Source organism: Ambystoma mexicanum, chromosome 14 (genome assembly GCF_040938575.1).
Source record: "Ambystoma mexicanum isolate Mex_15411 chromosome 14, UKY_AmexF1_1, whole genome shotgun sequence".
In the NCBI taxonomy this organism is placed as follows: domain Eukaryota; kingdom Metazoa; phylum Chordata; class Amphibia; order Caudata; family Ambystomatidae; genus Ambystoma; species Ambystoma mexicanum.
Genome location: NC_090940.1, coordinates 595,111,893 through 595,129,941, shown reverse-complemented (window position 1 = coordinate 595,129,941; position 18,049 = coordinate 595,111,893). Strand labels below are relative to the sequence as shown.

The 18,049-nt window shown below is 44.5% G+C and overlaps 1 protein-coding gene across 4 annotated transcripts in view; it reads right to left on the bottom strand.

Moving 5' to 3' along the window:
• Positions 1-18,049, bottom strand: part of SPATA7 (spermatogenesis associated 7) — a 466,226-nt gene that overhangs the window by 10,684 nt on the left and 437,493 nt on the right. For all 4 annotated transcript variants that reach the window (XM_069637949.1, XM_069637946.1, XM_069637948.1 and 1 more), the window contains one exon: positions 14,885-14,962. In XM_069637949.1, coding sequence (XP_069494050.1) covers positions 14,885-14,962 — 78 coding nt within the window. The remainder of the gene's footprint in view (positions 1-14,884; positions 14,963-18,049) is intronic.

The following is an 18,049-nucleotide window of genomic DNA, read 5'->3' as shown; positions in this document are numbered from 1 at the left end:
TGACTGATCACCGAAATCTTTTATTTTTAAAATCAGCTAAAACTTTAACACCCAGACAATTAAGATGGTCATTATTCTTTTCAGATTATGATTTTGTAATTACTTTTAAACCTGGAAGTCAAAATGGAAAGGCAGATGCTTTGTCTCGTCAGTTTCCTGGTAGTGAACAATTGAAGGAGATTGATCAACAACCTGTGATTTCCTCTGAACATTTTATTGTGGCGGGAGTTTTTGATGAAGGAAGTTTTTCTAAAGAAATTCAAGACTGTATGACTTCTGAACAAATGGATGAATGGGTGAGACAGGACCCAGTGAGAAAAATTAAAAATGGTTTACCATATTTCGACACTAGATTATATCTTCCTTCAGAGAAGCTCCGTGAAAAAATTTTGATTGATTGTCATGAATCAAAACTCTCAGGTCATCCAGGGTTTAGAAAAACTTTATTGGTCAGGAGGGAATTTTGGTGGGATACAATGAGAAGTGGCATTTTAAACTTTGTTAAGACTTGTGAGACTTGTATTAGAGCCAAGTCACATGTGGGTAAACCAATGGGTTTATTAGAACCTCTTCCAATTCCGCCGCATCCGTGGCATACTATTTCTATGGATTTTATAGTTGATCTCCCTAAGGATCAGGGTTGTTCTACAATTTTGGTTGTTGTTGATTTACTTACTAAAGAAAGTCATTTTATTCCAATTAAAGGGGAAGTTACTGCAGAAAGTTTGGCACAGCATTTTTCTCAAGGCATTGTTCGGCTGCATGGTTTACCTAGTCAGGTGATTTCCGATAGAGGTTCTCAGTTTATTTCAAAATTTTGGAGCGCCTTTTGTAGAAGTCTTGGTGTGGAAGTTAAATTAACATCTGGATATCATCCCGAGACTAATGGTCAAGTGGAACGTGTTAATCAAGAGTTGGAAAAGTACTTAAGATGTTACTTGCAAGCAGGAGACAGTTGGGTAGATCTAATTTGGATAGCAGAATTTGCATATAATAATTCTATGAAGGATTCTACTTCTATGTCACCTTTTTTCTGTAGTCGTGGTTTCCATCCTCGTTTCCTTAGAGAACAGATAGAGAAAGACATTGGTAGTCCAGCAGTTGAGATTAGATTACAGACTATGAAGGAAAATTTGGTACGAGCAGTCAAGGCACTTCAATTGAGTAAGGCTAGTTATAAGAGATTTGCTGATGTTAAACGCAAGCCTGGGCCAGAATTTTGTGTTGGGAATAAAGCCTGGTTGTCTACCAAGAATTTGAAAATCAAGGGTCGAACTAAATTTAGTCCAAGATTTATAGGTCCTTTTGAGATTGAGACTGTGATAAATCCAGTTGCAATTAGATTGAAACTTCCCGAAAATGTAAAAGTACATCCAACATTTCACATTAGTCAGTTAAAACCATTTGTTGATGGAACTAGATTAGGAGTTCCTCCTAGTCCAGTTTTAGTGGAGAATCAATCTGAAGAATTTGAGGTCAGAGCAATTTTGGACTCTAGAAGAAGTCGTGGAAAACTTCAGTATTTAATAGACTGGAAAGGTTTTGGGCCTGAGGAACGCTCTTGGGAATTTGCTAGTGATGTCCATGCTCCAATTTTTGTCGCCAAATTTCATAGGAAGTATCCTTTCAAGCCTGGTCCGGGAGGGAGGGCTTGGAGAGGGGGTACTGTCAGGTTCCATAGTAAATAGGTGGTAATTAAAGAATTATTATCCTTATGTTCTTTGTTTATTTCATTGTTAGGTTTAAAAACTAAATATAGTCCTTTCACTGTTAAAATGGTTGGGCCTTAACTTCCATATTCAGAGTACTGCAGATACCCCAAGCCAAGATGGAGGGCAGAGGCAGGAGTTCTGATTGGGTGGCAGGTTGACAATGGTGTGACTCCCAACATTCTAAACTGCCTTTCATTAGTTTAGTTTCCTGAGCTAGTCATGTTTCTGTTTATCTCCTATGTTTTGGGCCTTGGAAAACTCTTAAGAAAATATCTTCAACACTAAAAGAAAAAGAACCAACTCATTCAAGTTACATCTACTCTAAAGAAATTAATTTTCCCTGTGGAAGAAAATGCTGAGAGGTCTTCTAAAGCAAAAAATAAGCTAAGTACTTTTTATGTAATTAATCTAAATGAACTGCCAAAGTTAGCCTTATCTTCTGTTATTTTCTCCTCTGAAGTGCAAGGATTAAAAGACGTTGTGTTGTGAAGCCAGTGTTTTTACATGGCAAACTCATTCATCAGAGATTAAGTCATGAAAACATGATATTTAAAGGCTATTAAAGTTAATGACTGCACAGGCAACCTTGTTTTTTAAAAGCAGCACCAAGAAGGATATTTATTTTTGAGCCAAGGTATTTTTAACAAAGAGGAAAATATATAAGACTTGTTTACCATATTATATGAGGAATCTTCCAAATGCATCTCATTACATGCAAAGACGTTTTTGAGGAATAACTTTACTTTAAAACTGCACTCAACATTAAATGGTATTTCCTTTGGTTGTTGAACTATTTCCATAAAGAGAGGTAAATGAAATGGAATGAACTGATTAAGGAAATAGTATCATTTTAAGGAAAACAAAAGATTATTTCTGTGTTTTCAACTATTTTTTCAAGTGTGCTTCATTCAAAAGACTCATCTTCTTGAGACATTCTGGAGTTTGTGTTCACAGTTTTATTGACATTGTTTGGAAACACATTTTCTTTTCTTCAAGTTCATTTATTTCCACAAGGAACCTCCATCAGTTTAGTCACTTGTAATGACATTCAGTTCATTGGTTTTCAGCAGCACAGTTATGAAACATGACCACCAAAGTTTGCTTTTAGGGTAAAAGAGTTGGAGTTATTTCAAAACTAAAAAAAATATATAGAAATAATTATCATCCTCTGGGCTTTTTGCAGAGGGTATTCAGATAGGATTGTTGATATTCATAAAATAATAGTTGTTTAGTTTTGTAATATTATTTAATGCTTAACAATTTTCATTCATACAGAGACCGGATGAAGATAGAAGATCCAGTGTCTGATTTGTTATTTTATCCACTTTTCCCCCTTCCCCCCAGGGGTGTCTAGTACTCAGCTGTTCAGTTTAGTTGTGAGCTAGACATCTTAGTGGGATCGTGGGACTCAGCAGCTCCTGCGTTGGATGTGGATATTACCAGCCTGACATATAACTCTTGGTGTATAAGAGTTTCTTTGGGCTATTGAATTGACTGGGTTCAGTGTGTTCACCTACAGCTCACATCCTCCTCATAAGATAGGCCTGGCTGTGCTGCCATTTTACCAAGATTCTTTAGGGTAGTACAGACTTATACTAAGTTGGGCACCTGTATAACAAGGGATAGTTTTATAGCGTGGACTTTAGCAAAACTCCCCTAACAGACTTTATTTTGCTCATTTACATGTTATAATTCATATTTTCCTTTTTAGGCACAGGAAAAAGTTAGGTCTTGTTTTATGGTATTTTGTATAGCGCCAATGGCCTTTCAGACATCTCAGTGCTACCGATATAAAAGGCTAGGGAGAAAGAAGAGAAAATGAAGATTCATACAATTCTTTGTTGAAGAACCACAGCTTGGATCAAAACTCTAGTCTCTAGATTTTTAGATTCGCAACTATATACTTGTGCGCTATTTGTCACTTGTCAGGGTTAGGGAGAAATGAAATATACAGAGATGTGGTAGCAGCAATTCAACTCCCACCAACCTATCCACACAACTTGGTACTCATGAAATGATTAAGTAGACGTTCGGGGTGAAAATGTGCTCTACACCATTCAATTATACAACTACGATCAAGATTCAGTGTTTTTGGTTTAATAGAGTGAAGAACAGCCGACACGTGTTTCGACACTCAGGTCGTCTTCAAGGCTGAATTATTTCAAAATCAAATAATCAGCTAACAATAATGTAAAAAGGTAAAGCAAAAGATTATGAAATAAAATACAACATGAGCCACAATTGCAAGTTGACATGGAAAATAACATTAAATTATCAAAATGAAAAGTAAATGGTAACATTGTACCCATATTACATATCCAATTTAACATAATCCATAAGGACAAATCAACAGAATAATGCAAACGAAAACCAAAAGAAAAATTGAAAAATTATATTACAGTAAAATGTTCAAATATATTAAAGCATACCATATCAGCCAGCAAGGGAAGGACAGATGTTGCGGAACAGAAAGCAGACAGCATGAATGAAAAAACAATGTATTCTGATGAATACTGGGTAAAATCCAATAAATTCACGTGGATTATCCACGTGAATTTATTGGATTTTACCCAGTTACTCTCCTCATGGTATGTGCCAGTATCTTTGTTTCAATATTTGATTATTGATCATTTGTTTATTTTTATCAAATTTGATACAAGGCTTTTTTCCAACAGGAGCATATTACTTATCAACCATTAAGCCCTGATGGTAAGCTTTCCTTTGGCTATTACTAACATACCCACCTTCACTCGGGTATCTTTTGGTTTCCGTACACCTTAATTTCGTGCGGGTACGCACATTACTATATCCGAGTAGAACTTATCATGAGTTAGTGTACGTGGATGTACTTTCCCTAGGTGCACTTTTCGGTCATTTATCATTCCAATGCTCGGAAATCATGACATTTATCTTTTAATCCGGTGACTGGTGTTTAACTTTGCATGGGTTTGAACAGTGGTTATTGAAGCACATATAGCAACAGTTATTCAAGCGTTGTAATTATTACACTTCATTCATCAGAATACATTGTTTTTTCTTTCATGCCGTCTGCATTGTCTGTTCCGCAACATCTGTCCTTCCCTCGCTTGCTGATATGGTATGCTTTAATATATTTGAACATTTTACTGTAATATCATTTTTCAATTTTTCTTTTGGTTTTCGTTTGCACTATTCTGTTGATTTGTCCTTATGGATTATGTTAAATTGGATATGTGATATGGGTACAATGTTACCATTTACTTTTCATTTTGATAATTGTATGTTATTTTCCATGTCAACTTGCATTTGTGGCTCATGTTGTTGTATTTTATTTCATTATCTTTTGCTTTACCTTTTTACATTATTGTTAATGGATTATTTGATTTTGAAATAATTCAGCCTTGAAGACGACCCGAGTGTCGAAACACGTGTCGGCTGTTCTTCACTCTTTTAAACCAAAAACACTGAATCTTGATCGTAGTTGTAGAATTGAATGGTGTAGAGCGCATTTTCACCCCAAACTTCTACTTAATCTAGATTTTTACACTCTAGACCACTGCATGTCCAAACAATTATCGAACACTCTTTCAGCCACCCTCTCCGTAGAACTTTCTACCTTGCCTTCTTCAGAGCATACCTACAACACCCAAACACCCTATCCCTATCTCATTCCCCTCTATAAAATACCTTTCAAAACTATGGGCCAAGTGGTTTGCAAGAGTGCAACAGACTATTGACTACCTATTGTTATAGGATGGCTTTCATCCCCCGACGTGGATGACAAAATGTCAAGGTTTGATAGCATGCGTCCTGAAGGAATAGTCCCATATCTAAGAAATTATTATGACTTTTTATAATGAGCAGCACGCCCAGAGGCCTCAGTGTGCAAAATACTTTACAGGAATAGGACAATGGGAATGCAAATGTCATCAGAATTAAAGAGGTACGTTTGAATCGTTTTTTTAAAATGGCAAAGATCTGGAATATTTCTTAACTACTGGGACAATGAATTCCAAGGGCCGGGAGCGGATACATCGAAGCTAATACCTCCAAAGGATTGCAGTTAATGACGAGGCTGAAGAAGTTTATTGTGGCCGTTGGAGCATAGGGATCGTCAAATGGATTTCTGTGGATACTCCTAGTCAGATACACAGTGGCTTGATGGTGAAGACTTTCATGGGTCCACGAAAAGAAATTTGTGATAGATTCAGTGTCTCACCGAAAGCCAGTGCAGCAAATGTCGTGCCTGGAAGACATGAGTCCTGCAAGCAAGTCCACATACTGCTCTCACTGCATTATTTTGAGCAGTCTTGAGTCTTTTGCATTTTGTAGTTCCAGCAAAGAGACTATTACAATAGTCGATCTTAGTATTTTATTAGTGCCGTCAATAAAGATGCAACATTACTATCAGAAAGATATGGTTTAATATGCCGGATGAGTTTGGTGGTGTAAGCACATGCAGATTTGATGTGATTGACATGCTTTTTCATATTGAGATTAGAATCCAAGTATAAACCGAATTTTTACCCAGGGGCATGTTTTGTTTGTAGATCCTGATGAGAAAGTGACTATATCTTGTACATAATTTGGACAGTCGCTGGCTGGAGCCCACTAGCATGAGCTCTGCCTTACTACCGTTTAAAGCAAGAGAGTAATTGTTCATCCATTTTTGTATGCGATCATAGACCGAAGCAAATAATTCTGTTGAATTCCAATGAAATCGTTCTCGTTACAGGTGGTGTTGGGTGCAATCACCCAATTTAATAGTGCTCAATGTATCGACCTTGGCAGGATAAATGGGGGTAGAGGGGAAGCATCGAACTGTAGGAAGGGCTGTGAGCTTCCAATAGTGATGAAACAGAAAATCAGGTTAGAAGTCTGGGTAAACCAAAAACACCTGGCAAATGAAATATATGAGAAATCCTGACAGGAAAGACAGCAAGCCTGGATATTAATATAGCATGAGTGTGCACGAGGCTAGTGGCACTGCAGAAAAAGACCTGGCAGGAGAGGACACCAGGCAAGTGGTATTGCATAAAGAAACCTGGCATGGGAGTAAACCAGGTAATGTGCAAGCCCGATGAAATGTTAAAGGGAAGATTGGTGTTTTGGAAAGTATGTTAAAAACATTGCTATCCAGACCGCAGAGAAAGTTACATTAAAGAAAGTCTGTTAAAGACCTGGTTGCCTAAACCGGAATCGTGCGAGTCCAAACAATATACTAAGGAAATGTTTACATAAGTGACTATTCATCTTACAATTGAGAACCCAGGGAAAGGCATCCACCCTTCGGAACCAAAAGGCTCCCGCCCTGGAGAACATTTTTGTTGTGAACACTTTTTTGGCCAATTGAAGATATTTTCCCTTACACATAGTGTGAGGGTCAGGATAGGGCGTTTCGGATACAAGGACAGTTTTTTTTCAGTTGTTGACATCCTGATTCGGACAGATCCTTCGTTTTTGGTTAATAGGCAGGGACACTCCTCTTTAGCATAGGGATAGAGTGGCATTTTCCCTAACCTTTTTCTTTTAATAAATATCTTATTGTGAAAACATGACAACATTGTGTCCAGCTCTCATTTCTGACCCCTCACATGAATTAATATAAAGGCGCCTAAGTGCAGAAATTTGAAAACGTGTGGTGGCTATTATTGTGTCTGTTTTTTATTGTGCAGCCTGTCCAATTCATGATTTTCAGTGTTGCAAGAGCATGGTGTGCCTGGAGCAGTACAAAGCCTGCTGGTGTTTAGCCAAAGATCCCATAGTATAACAAAATTGTGGCGAAAAGAGAAAATGTCAGGATTTACCTGACAGGACTTGCCGCCACATCAAGTACATTGCTCAGTGGGTGTACATCAGAAATAGGGCAGGGTCCACAAAGTACAGAAATACTATATTATAGGCTGTGACGAATCCCAGAATGTTGTCACAGATTCCATAGTGAAGGCCCTTTTCATGAGGCCAGGGAGGTGATGCTGCTTCCCGATATTCCCCTGGGGCTGGTACTCAGCGAGAGGATCTCATGGGGAGGGATACCCCCTATTGGACCAGTGATGACTATTCAGAGAGAACGTGGTATGCTAGCCATGCATTACCCCCTTCCTCACCCACGTACCCTACCCAGACCCCATCTATACCAGACATGTCCTCATGTCTCTGTATGGTAGATAGTATCCTTCTTTCTGGAAATACTAAGATGAGGAAGATTAGGGTTTACTTAGAGAGAATACGCTCAGAAACTTGGCGAAGAGCAATACTGGGGGTATTTTTTGATATAATTTGAATTAATTGTATTACACAGGTAGGCATATCTATGAATTTCTAGGTCTTTAGAGACGATACAAATGACTGTTGGGTTCTTTGGTCTGTATGTTAATTGTTGTTTTCGGGGAATGAACCCAGCAGTTTGACGCCTTCCCTCTTATCTTCTTCCTTCCCATTTTTGTTGGAGTTCTGCTGCTCCTTGCTACAGCTGGCTTCTTCCTCGCTTCCCGACCCACGTTGGTATAGTGGTTCTCCCTCTTCCTTGCAGTGCTAGGGTTTTAAATGTCTCTGCACCTATCGAATCCATCCAAACACTACAGTGGGTCTAGTTCCGCAGCTTCAGCTCTCTGTATTGCTCTTGTGCTCTTCCACGCCGCAGTCCTTCCACAAAAAGCATAGGAAAGAGCCCTACTGTCAGTGCAAAGTGATATGGGCTTGCTGTATATTACAATAGGCCATACAGGTTTGGGAATTCAGGGAGTTGTTGTTATACCTTGAGTGATAAGGTGGATGCCATGTTCCTGCCAGTGAGTCTCCTTCCTTCCCATGAGGGTTGTCTCGCACCACATGGACCACCCTCAGGCAGCCACCCCCAGGCTTGGGATCTAGTAGTGGCTGCCCTTCACTTGCCATATGGGAGAGGAGTTTCTCCTGAGAGGGAGTGATGACATCACCAGATTCACCACAGCACATACAAAAGTAACCAAAAATCCCTAGAGTAAAGCTAGGGTGATACACAAGTATCCCCACTGCACTGTAAAATGGTGTGTACTGTAAAAAAGGACCAAGTTACTTACCTGTAACTGTTGTTCTCCAGCATGGATTCACATGCTCATGAATATTCCCCGTCGTTAGGCTGGGAATCCTCGGTAAAGAAAAATGTCTTTCTACTAGTACCCAATCACCGGTCTCTGGGTCATACTGTCCCCAGCCAATGACTGCCCTCTACCTAAGCCCCTCCTATGGCAGCCATCTTCAGATTTGGTAACACGTAAAGTGGCAGTAGGACCAAGAGAAGAGCCGCAGAGGGGTAAGGAGGGAGGGTTTGCATGTGAATCCATGCCAGACCCATGCTGGAGAACAACAGTTGCAGGTAAATAACTTGTTCCTTCGCCAGCATGCGGTCTGGCATGGATTCACATGCTCATGAATACAAGAATACATAGCAGTACACACATGCACAACCACAGGAGGTGGCAAGGCTCAACATTAAGCATTTCAACAACTCAACATCAAGCATCTCTTACCTCCTCACCAGGCTCACCTTCAAGCGAACAGGTTGCACAGCACTGCCTGGCCGACACTGGACTCCTCCCTGGAATCCCGGTTGACGCAGTAGAATCTCGTGAAGGTGTGTGTCGACCTCCACATAGCAGCCCTGCAGATGTCCAGCAGGGGCACACCAGACAAGAACGCCATGGTAGCAGCGATCGCTCTGGTTGAATGGGCTCTCGGACGGCCAGGCAACAGTCGCTTTGCCAACCGGTGACAGTGCATGATGCAGCTGGAGAGCCATCTGGAGATAGCCTTCGAGAGGGCCTTCCCTTGGTTCACAGGTCCAAAGTTTACAAACAGCTGTGATGTCTTCCGAAGACTCTTCGTGCGGTACACGTAGAACTTCAGCGCTCTAGCCACATCCAGTGAGTGCAAAGTCCTCTCAGCCGGCGACGAAGGCGACAGGAAGAAAACCGGTAACACCAAGGGCTCGTTGAGATGGAAGTCGATGGCACCTTGGGCATGAAGGAGGGGTGCGTCCTCATCAGTACCCCTGTCTCATGGATTGTCAGGTATGGAGGTTTACAGGAGAGGGCCTGGATCTCTCCCACTCGTCGTGTGGAGGTGATGGGCACAAGAAACGCTGTCTTCCACGACAGGAACTTTAACGGTGCCGAATGCAGAGGCTCGAATGGCGGCCCCATGAACATGGCCAGTAACACGTTGCGCTCCCACGCCGGAGCTGGAGTCTACAACGGCGGGAACGAGCAGAACAGTCCTTTTATGAACTCCTTCACCAGGCGATGAGACCAAAGAGATGACCGCCCCGGAGTTCTGGTGTAGCGGGAGATAGCCGCCAGATGGATCTTGATGGAAGCATGTTCCAGCCCCGCCTTGGCAAGCGATAGCAAGTACAGTAGCACTTCAGGGGCCGTAATCCACAGAGGGTTAATCTTCTGTGCACAGCACCAGACAGAGAACCTCTTCCATTTGTGTCCATAACACTTGAGAGTCGAGGACGCCCTGGCCTTTGCAAGCACCTCCTTGCAGTCCGCTGGGATATCATACCCTCCGAACTCTAACGCTGCAGGAGCCAGGTCTGCAGGTTCAGCAATCCTGGGCCGTGATGGAGGATGGCGCCTCCTTCCCAGGCGAGCAGATCCGCGTCCATCGGAAGTTTGAACGGGGGGCGGTGAAATGTCCAGAAGGTCCGGGAACCAGATTTGCCTCGGCCATGCCGGTGCGACGAGGATCATCCTGCACCGGGACCATCTGAGTTGACTGATGAGTCGCAACGGGGGGAATGCATACAGGAACAGGCCGTCCCAGGGGAATGAGAAGGCATCGCCCATACTCCCGAGCCTGGGAAACCTGCGGCACTTGGCATTCATCGCCGTCGCGAATAGGCCAATCTGGGGATTGCCCCATCGTCGGAATAGGAGATGCACTTGATCCTGCCGAAGTTCCCACTCGTGGCACGAGCGCAGCTCCCTGCTGACTGAGTCGGTGATGGTGTTCTTTATTCCTGCCAGATGGAAGGGCACCAGGAACATCCCTTGAGCAACGGCCCAGTGCCACAGATTCTGTGCTTCCTTGGATAGGGCTGGGGATCTGTGCCCCCCTGCTTCCTGATGTAGAACATTGTGGTGATGTTGTCGGTGAAGACCCTCACCACCTTGCTCTTGAGGGACGGAAGGAACAACCCGAGGGCCCAGAATACAGCTAGGAGCTCCAGTACATTGATGTGCAGTGACCTATCCTCCGGGAGCCAAAGGCCTCTTGCGTGGAGAACTCTGGTGTGCAATCCCCACCCTTCCAGGGAGGCGTCCGTCGTCACCGTTTCCTGATGTGCCGAGTTCTGAAAGCCCATGCCCGCCTCTAGATGCGCGCGGGTGCCCCACCACCGGATCGCTTGGCGGAAAATCTCGTTGAGCGAGATCCTGTCTTCGAAGCTGCCCGCCGCTTGCAAACGGGCGTCGAAGAACTCCTGCAGTGGACGCATCCGCAACCTGCATAGGCGCATGAGGTAAATGCACAAGGACATCATGCCGAGTAGGGACTTGATGGACCTCACCCTGGCCACGTCCATGGTCAACAACCGTTGTACCTTGCCCAGGATGGCTTTCGTCCTTTCCTCCGACGGCGAAGCCAATCGCGCCACTGTGTCGAGTCTGGCTCCCAGGAACAGGGCGTCTTACGACGGTACCAAGTGGGATTTTGCGAAGTTGATCGAAAATCCCAGATCCGTGAGCAGTTGGATAGCCTTCGCTGTGTGATAGACTGCGAGTTCCCTTGACTTTGCTCGGATGAGCCAATTGTTCAGGTAGGGGTAGAAGTGGATCCCCTGCAGGCGCAGTCGTGCTGCCAATGGTGCCAGGCACTTGGTGAAGACCCTGGGTGCCGACTTCAGTCCGAAGGGAAGGGCCTTGAACTGATAGTGTCCCCCTTGAACCACAAATCTAGGAACTTTCGATGTCCTTTGAGAATGGGGATGTGGAAGTAGGCATCTCCAAGTCCAGTGACGAAAGGATGTCTCCTTCCTCCAGCTGTCCCAGCACGTGCTGGAGGGTGACCATCTGGAATTTCTGGGACTTGATGCACTGGTTTAGACGACGAAGTTCCAGGATGGGTCGCCAACCGCCGGTCTTCTTTCAGATGAGGAAGTACACGAGTACACTCTGGAGCCCCAGAGCATCTTCGGGACGAGTTCTATTGCGCCCTTTTTCAGCATTGCTCGTACCTCTAGAAGTAGCTGTGGGACGTGGTTTTCCTTTCTGGCCACAGGTGGTAGACGTGGACACTTTCTTTGGAATTCCAGAGTGTGCCTGTGGGCCAGCGCGTCTAGCACCCAACTATCGGTGGAGATGGACTCCCACAAGCTGATGAATTTCACCAGCCGGCCTCCCACCGGGGTGCCTCGGCGGGGGCCCAATGCCACGGCCGGTTCAATCCTACTTCGCCGAGGCCTTGGCCGCCTTGGCGATGACGTCCTCCAGCCTTGCTGCAGCCTCTGTAGGCCTCCTGCAATGATGAACGGGCAGTTTGGCGGTACGACGAGGAACCGCCACCAAATACTTTGGAGGCACCTTGAGACTTGCCTCTGGAGCTTCGAAAGGGCGGCCGTCGCAGATGGAGAGAGCCCAAGGCCCGGGCTGTCTCGGTGTCTTCCTTGATGGGCTGCAGTGATTTGTCCACTGCCTCGCCTAACAGGTTGTTCCTGTCGAAGGGCATGTCCAGTACCCTGGTCTACACGTCCTGATGGAAATCGGTGGCCTTAAACCAACCGCGCCGGCGAAGGCAAATGCTGTTGCCCATCTGGCGCAGCCGGTGTCGGCGATGTCCGTGGCCACCGTGATGGCGTGGTCCGAAGCCACCTCGCCTTCTTGCAGGATTTCAAGGGCTTCCGCCCTCTTGTCGTCTGGCAGGAAATCCAGGAGGGGAGCGATCTTGAACCACAGATCCCGGTCTTAGCGCACCACAATCGCGAGGGCGTTGGCCGCTTTGATGGTCGTCGCAGCCGACGAGATGACTCGTCGCCCCATGGGGTCCAGCTTCTTCCCCTCGCCGTCAGGTGGGGAAGTGGAAGTTGATCCCATCGCCCCTGCCGATTTCTTCTTGGCCGCTGCGGAGACCACCAAATCCGGTGACGGCTGAGCTCTGAGGCATATCGGGGCGGAATCTGGGACCCGGTACTACTTCTCATACCGGTCCCTCTTCACAGGTGCCGTGGATGGGTTCTTGAGTAGCGACAGTCCTTCGTACCAGATGTCTATTAACGGTGCTGAGAGGACGGTCCTCCTCTTGGCCTCCCGTCGCTGGTGGAGGAAACCCTCCTTCTGTTCTTCGGGACAAAATTGGAAGAGCTCCGGAGACCTGGCGATCATGTCACGGAAAGAGCCAATTTCGTCGGGGGGTGGGGTGGGGAAGCCCGGGTAGGAGGTGATGGGAGATACGCCCCGTTGTCACCACCGTCATCGTCCGTCCCCGTCGTCGCCGTCTCCGTTCCAGTCTCGTCCCCCGGTGGAGGGGAAGGAGGTGAGGGCTGGAAAGGAGTGGGAGGATGAATTTGCCTCCGCTTGTTCGGTGGGCTTACCGACAATCCAGGCGCCGCTGGATCGTCCGCTGGTGTTAAGGGCAATCTTGTCCTTATCTCCGTACACAGGGCCTGGATAGCCATCAAGATTGCTCCCAAGTTGTCCTGTGGCATAGGCACTGGTTGCGACGGGAGCGACGGCTGGAGAGTAGGGTCCTCCGTCTCCTCCACGATCTGCGGCTCCTCGTCGGCTACGTCGCTTTCTACGTCCGCCTCGTCGGGATCCCTCCTGTAGGACCGGACTTCCTCAAACCTCTTGTCCAGGATCTTTGCAACGCCAACCAGCTCATCTTCAGAGGTGGTATAAGTGTCTGTTAAGGCTACCGTGCCACCCCTCTTTCTCCATCTGGGGTTTCATGGGGGTCTTATCGATAGGCTGAAAAGAGGATTCCCTCCGGGATGGGAGGAAAGCTCTAGGCCCAGAGGTCGTCTCCACTGGGGTAGCCTCTACAGGCTTCGCCAGGGCCGCCACGACTCCTTCGATCATCTTTACAATGTTCAAACTATTTGGCGCCATCGCCTGAATGCCCCCGGGGTCCCATTCGCGCTTACGCGGCATAGCTTTGCCGCCTGCTTTCCACTCTGGACTCCTTCAAAGTCTTTTCAGCTTCTCTCGCGGCTCCGCTCCTGCACACCGGCAGATCCTGGTGAGGGTAACGTTGCTTCCTCCAGCTGCCGAACCGCCAAGGAATTGTCACGTGGTTCATGGTATCTCTGCGGCATGTCCGGTTCACGCAACGTTACTGTCCCTCTTTGCTGGTGAGCCCCTTGACACCGCCACACCACATGACTCCAAGGGAGATGAGACGTCATCTCCTGAACAGCCTCTCCCAATTGCTTGTTTTCCATCTTTAAATGTCCTGCACACAGGTGCTTTCTGAAAGCAACTAGCACACTCATTGAGCTTGAGGCTCCTTCTATTCTGCATCATTTCCTTCATCCTCCTCGTCCCATTACTTAGGTGGTTGCGGCAATTGCAGTCCATTCATGTCAACTGATGCACAGTATTTGGAAAATCTCTCAATGGTTACATATTAAAAACCAGTTCTACATGAAGGGCAATAAGAATTAAAAAAAGGTATTCTTGGAGTTTTAACCTTTCAAACCAGTCATGGGAGGTTGGCCTAAAGGGTTTTGGGAAAAGGTTTTTCTATTTTCCTTAATGGGGGGTGTGGGAGGGGGGAACAGATGCATGGCAACAGCCAATTAGGGTATTGGAAACAGGGGTTCTTTTTCATGGGCAAATGGAGGATACCACGTCTCATCCATGAAGCCATGATATCTCCCTGGTGGATGTCTCCTCCCATGTGATCCTCCCTCATATAGCCGCCCCACCCAGGGTAGCGGCTGCCAACCACTGGCCACATGGGAGGAGGAGGTCACCGCTGGGGAATTCGTTATGACTCCATTGGATTCATCACACTGGCTATTCCAGTGTCTAGCGTGATGTGCATATAATGCAAGATTTCCACATTAACAGCAAATGTTTAGGTGACAAAAATCAAAAAATGTATTTCACAGTAATTAAACTACATTTTTATGCAATCAAGTCAAGGGTAAACCCATTGTAACAAATGACAAATGTTTCCATACAATTCAGACTTATGTTTTAAAATCAAACCTGTTTGAGAACAACCCAAGTGTCAGGATTTCATTGGTGACAGCAGCAACAAATTCCAGATACTGAAGTTCTTCTTCCCTGAAAGAGAATGCATTCTTAGCATAACTGTATATTATTTTAAATGTGTCTTATCAATTTCAGCAAAATGTAATTCCTGGAAATCCAAGTTACAAAAATGATTCCAATACAAATATTTGCCACACAATCCTACTAGAGGAACACAATGTAATATATGTCTAGGTAGAACATAACATACATTTTTCATCATGGCTCTACCAATAGTGAATCTATTCAAAGGTTAAATCCCTATGGCGCTCTAAGCATTTAGGAACTCGAGCGCCATAGGGATTGAACCTTTGAAAAGATTTGCAGCCAATAGTCTCAGTTAATGAAATATCGATTGACCATTTGACACATGTAATAGGACATCCACTTTACATTATCAGCCATCGGGCTTTACAGCAACAGGCTTGATTCTGAGTTTGATTGGAGAACCTAGTGAGGATAATACTTTATTCCTTGCCTAGTTCACAACTGGATGAATGCCTTGAAAACAACGCTTGTCGAAACACGTGTCGGCTGACATCATAGTTCATTAAAGTTACTCGACACTCCAATTTCTGGACAATAATTGACCTTCAATTTTTGATTAGAAACTCATTTTTATTTGCAAATTGTAAGGATTTATAATCTTTGGCCAAGCGCGATATGCCAGTCACACAACATCAGAACATTAAAACACATTGCTTGAGAATGAATTATTTACATAAAAGGTAAGAAAAATTGTTATATAACTTTATCTTCTTTCCAGAAGCATGGCGGCAGCATTCAAAGATGTTGCAAGTATAAAGGGAATATAAACAAATAAAGGCAGATGAGGACAACCCAGGTTGCCCATTTTTTAAAATTTTTATTGATGCTACCACATTGTATCGACTAAACTGCATATGGGGGTACCAGGCAATCTGATCTTTGGTTGTACTCTGAAGTCCTTGACTGTACATATGTTCGTATGGTATGTATAAAGTGTGGCCCTAGATGGGTAGGGTGACCAGGGAAGGAGGGAAAGCTCCAGAGACCTTCAATGGGAATGAGGTAACTGCTCAGCAATTGGCAAGATGTTCTTTGAAGAGTTGGGTCTCGAGGTACTCCCTGAATTGTGGGATGGTGGGTGTGTCTGGAGTTGACAAAACTCCCCATTTTAATTTGTGAGGAGCCAAGTCGTAAGGCACTATTTGGTACCAATGGATGGAGTGGGATTCGGCAGGCTCACCATTTCTACCAAGGTGAGGTGCTACCCCACCAGGGATGTTCAAGATGCCAACTCCCAACCAGGAGTGTAACTTGCAGACACCTTCAAACCATGCCCAAACAGTTTAGGTAATAGATGGAAAATACTAAGAGGTGCTCCCAGCCTGCAGATAAGCCCTTTACCAGCCACTTTTACTCGCTCAAAATTGGCAAATACTCCCAAAAACAAAAAATATCGAGTAAAAATACTCCCAACAAAAAACTGGAAAAAAGACATGAAGAGTCTTGCGCCACTGCTTTTCCCCTCACAGCTCCATGCATATGTTTGGACCAGTAGTGCACGTAGTACACATGAGGAAACTACTATTTTAACTGCCTGATTGGAAGAAGTAAACCTGTATCTTTTAATGTGCATGAATAACTAGGTGTAAAGAAATAAACATTACAAAACTATTTGTTTTTCAGTTAAACCATATTATTACTCGCTTATAAAATAGTCTCAGTGGGAACTTTCATTTTTACTCTCTAAAAATCATTTTACTCCCATTTAAAAATAGGGAGTAAAGTACTCCCACTTCCAAATCTTATCTGGTGCACTGGGTGCTCTACTTCTGTTCCCAAAACTGGTCCTCACAGCCAGGAAGACATGTCACATCAGTCCACTTTCCAACCCTGCGAAGACACAAAACTAAGAGCGGCTACATGCAAGAATCCAAGATCGGGGTAACACTGCAGAATCAGTAAAGCTGCAGAACGACCAGGAGAGAGAAATACTGCAACTAACCAATGCACAGAGGCTCTTGTTAAAAATCTATTAAGGGAACCAGAAAAAGACAGCCCAAACCCATGACACAAAACTATCAGCCCCAGCCAATCCACAGGGCTGACACAAATACCCAAATGAATTAGGCGCCACAAAAGGGGCTGGTTGAGCCCAACCGAAGCAGCAGCAGACCGGGAGAAGGACCTGTTACTCGTCACTGCTTGCCGAGACAAGGAGACCACCACTTGGTACAAGGTGAGCACTTTACTGGAGAAGTTACTTGCTAACCAGACTCTGATACAGGGGTGAGAAGCGGGCCAGAGGTCTAGAAGTAACCTGAACACTGAATTCTACAGAAACCAGAAGTAAGGGAGTGACCTGAATGCTGACAAATCCAAAGTGAAGCAGAGACCTGAACGAGTAAAAGCTGAGAACCAAAGACTATAAGATACCTCTATAAACAACTCCTATGTGGGAGTACTCAAAAAACTATATAGCACTCCTGTCTTATTCATACATCCTCAGCTTCTCCTCTTCCACAGCTCTACACAACTGAATGTGTTTGGTATTGTACTAGAACCTTCATACATAAATAATTTCACTTGATTTGATTCAGTACATATCAATTAACAATACATGAACACGTTCATAAAAATATGTAATCACTGAGTGGGGGTTAGTAGGTGAGGCAATGCTGTACTCACACCCCGTTTACAATCTTTTGCCGAGCTCTTTAAATTACTCAATTGTATATAATGAGGTATTTCGCATACATTTGTTAGACCTAAATAAACTGTTCAAATGTTGTCTCACATCAAATGATAATGTACAGTTTTCCTTCTGCGACGAGGCGTGAATTCCACCGACCATAGTGTGGTGCCCATGCGCACATCTTCAAAACAATGGTCGCTTAATTTAGACAGAAGGCGCGCATTAGGCTTCAACCTCTTTAATCTACCCTTCGGCAGTTTCAACACTTCAAATGGAAAAAAAAAACCTTTCAATTCTCTCTTTTTTCTTTTGAAAAACTACATTTCCCTTTCTTCTAGTCAATTTTTGTAGTCCATATTAATTCCTGTCGGTATCCTCTTAACTACATCCCGTCTTTAATCCCACCTCTTCTTTAGCTGCTCTTCAGCCAGATAAGTGCA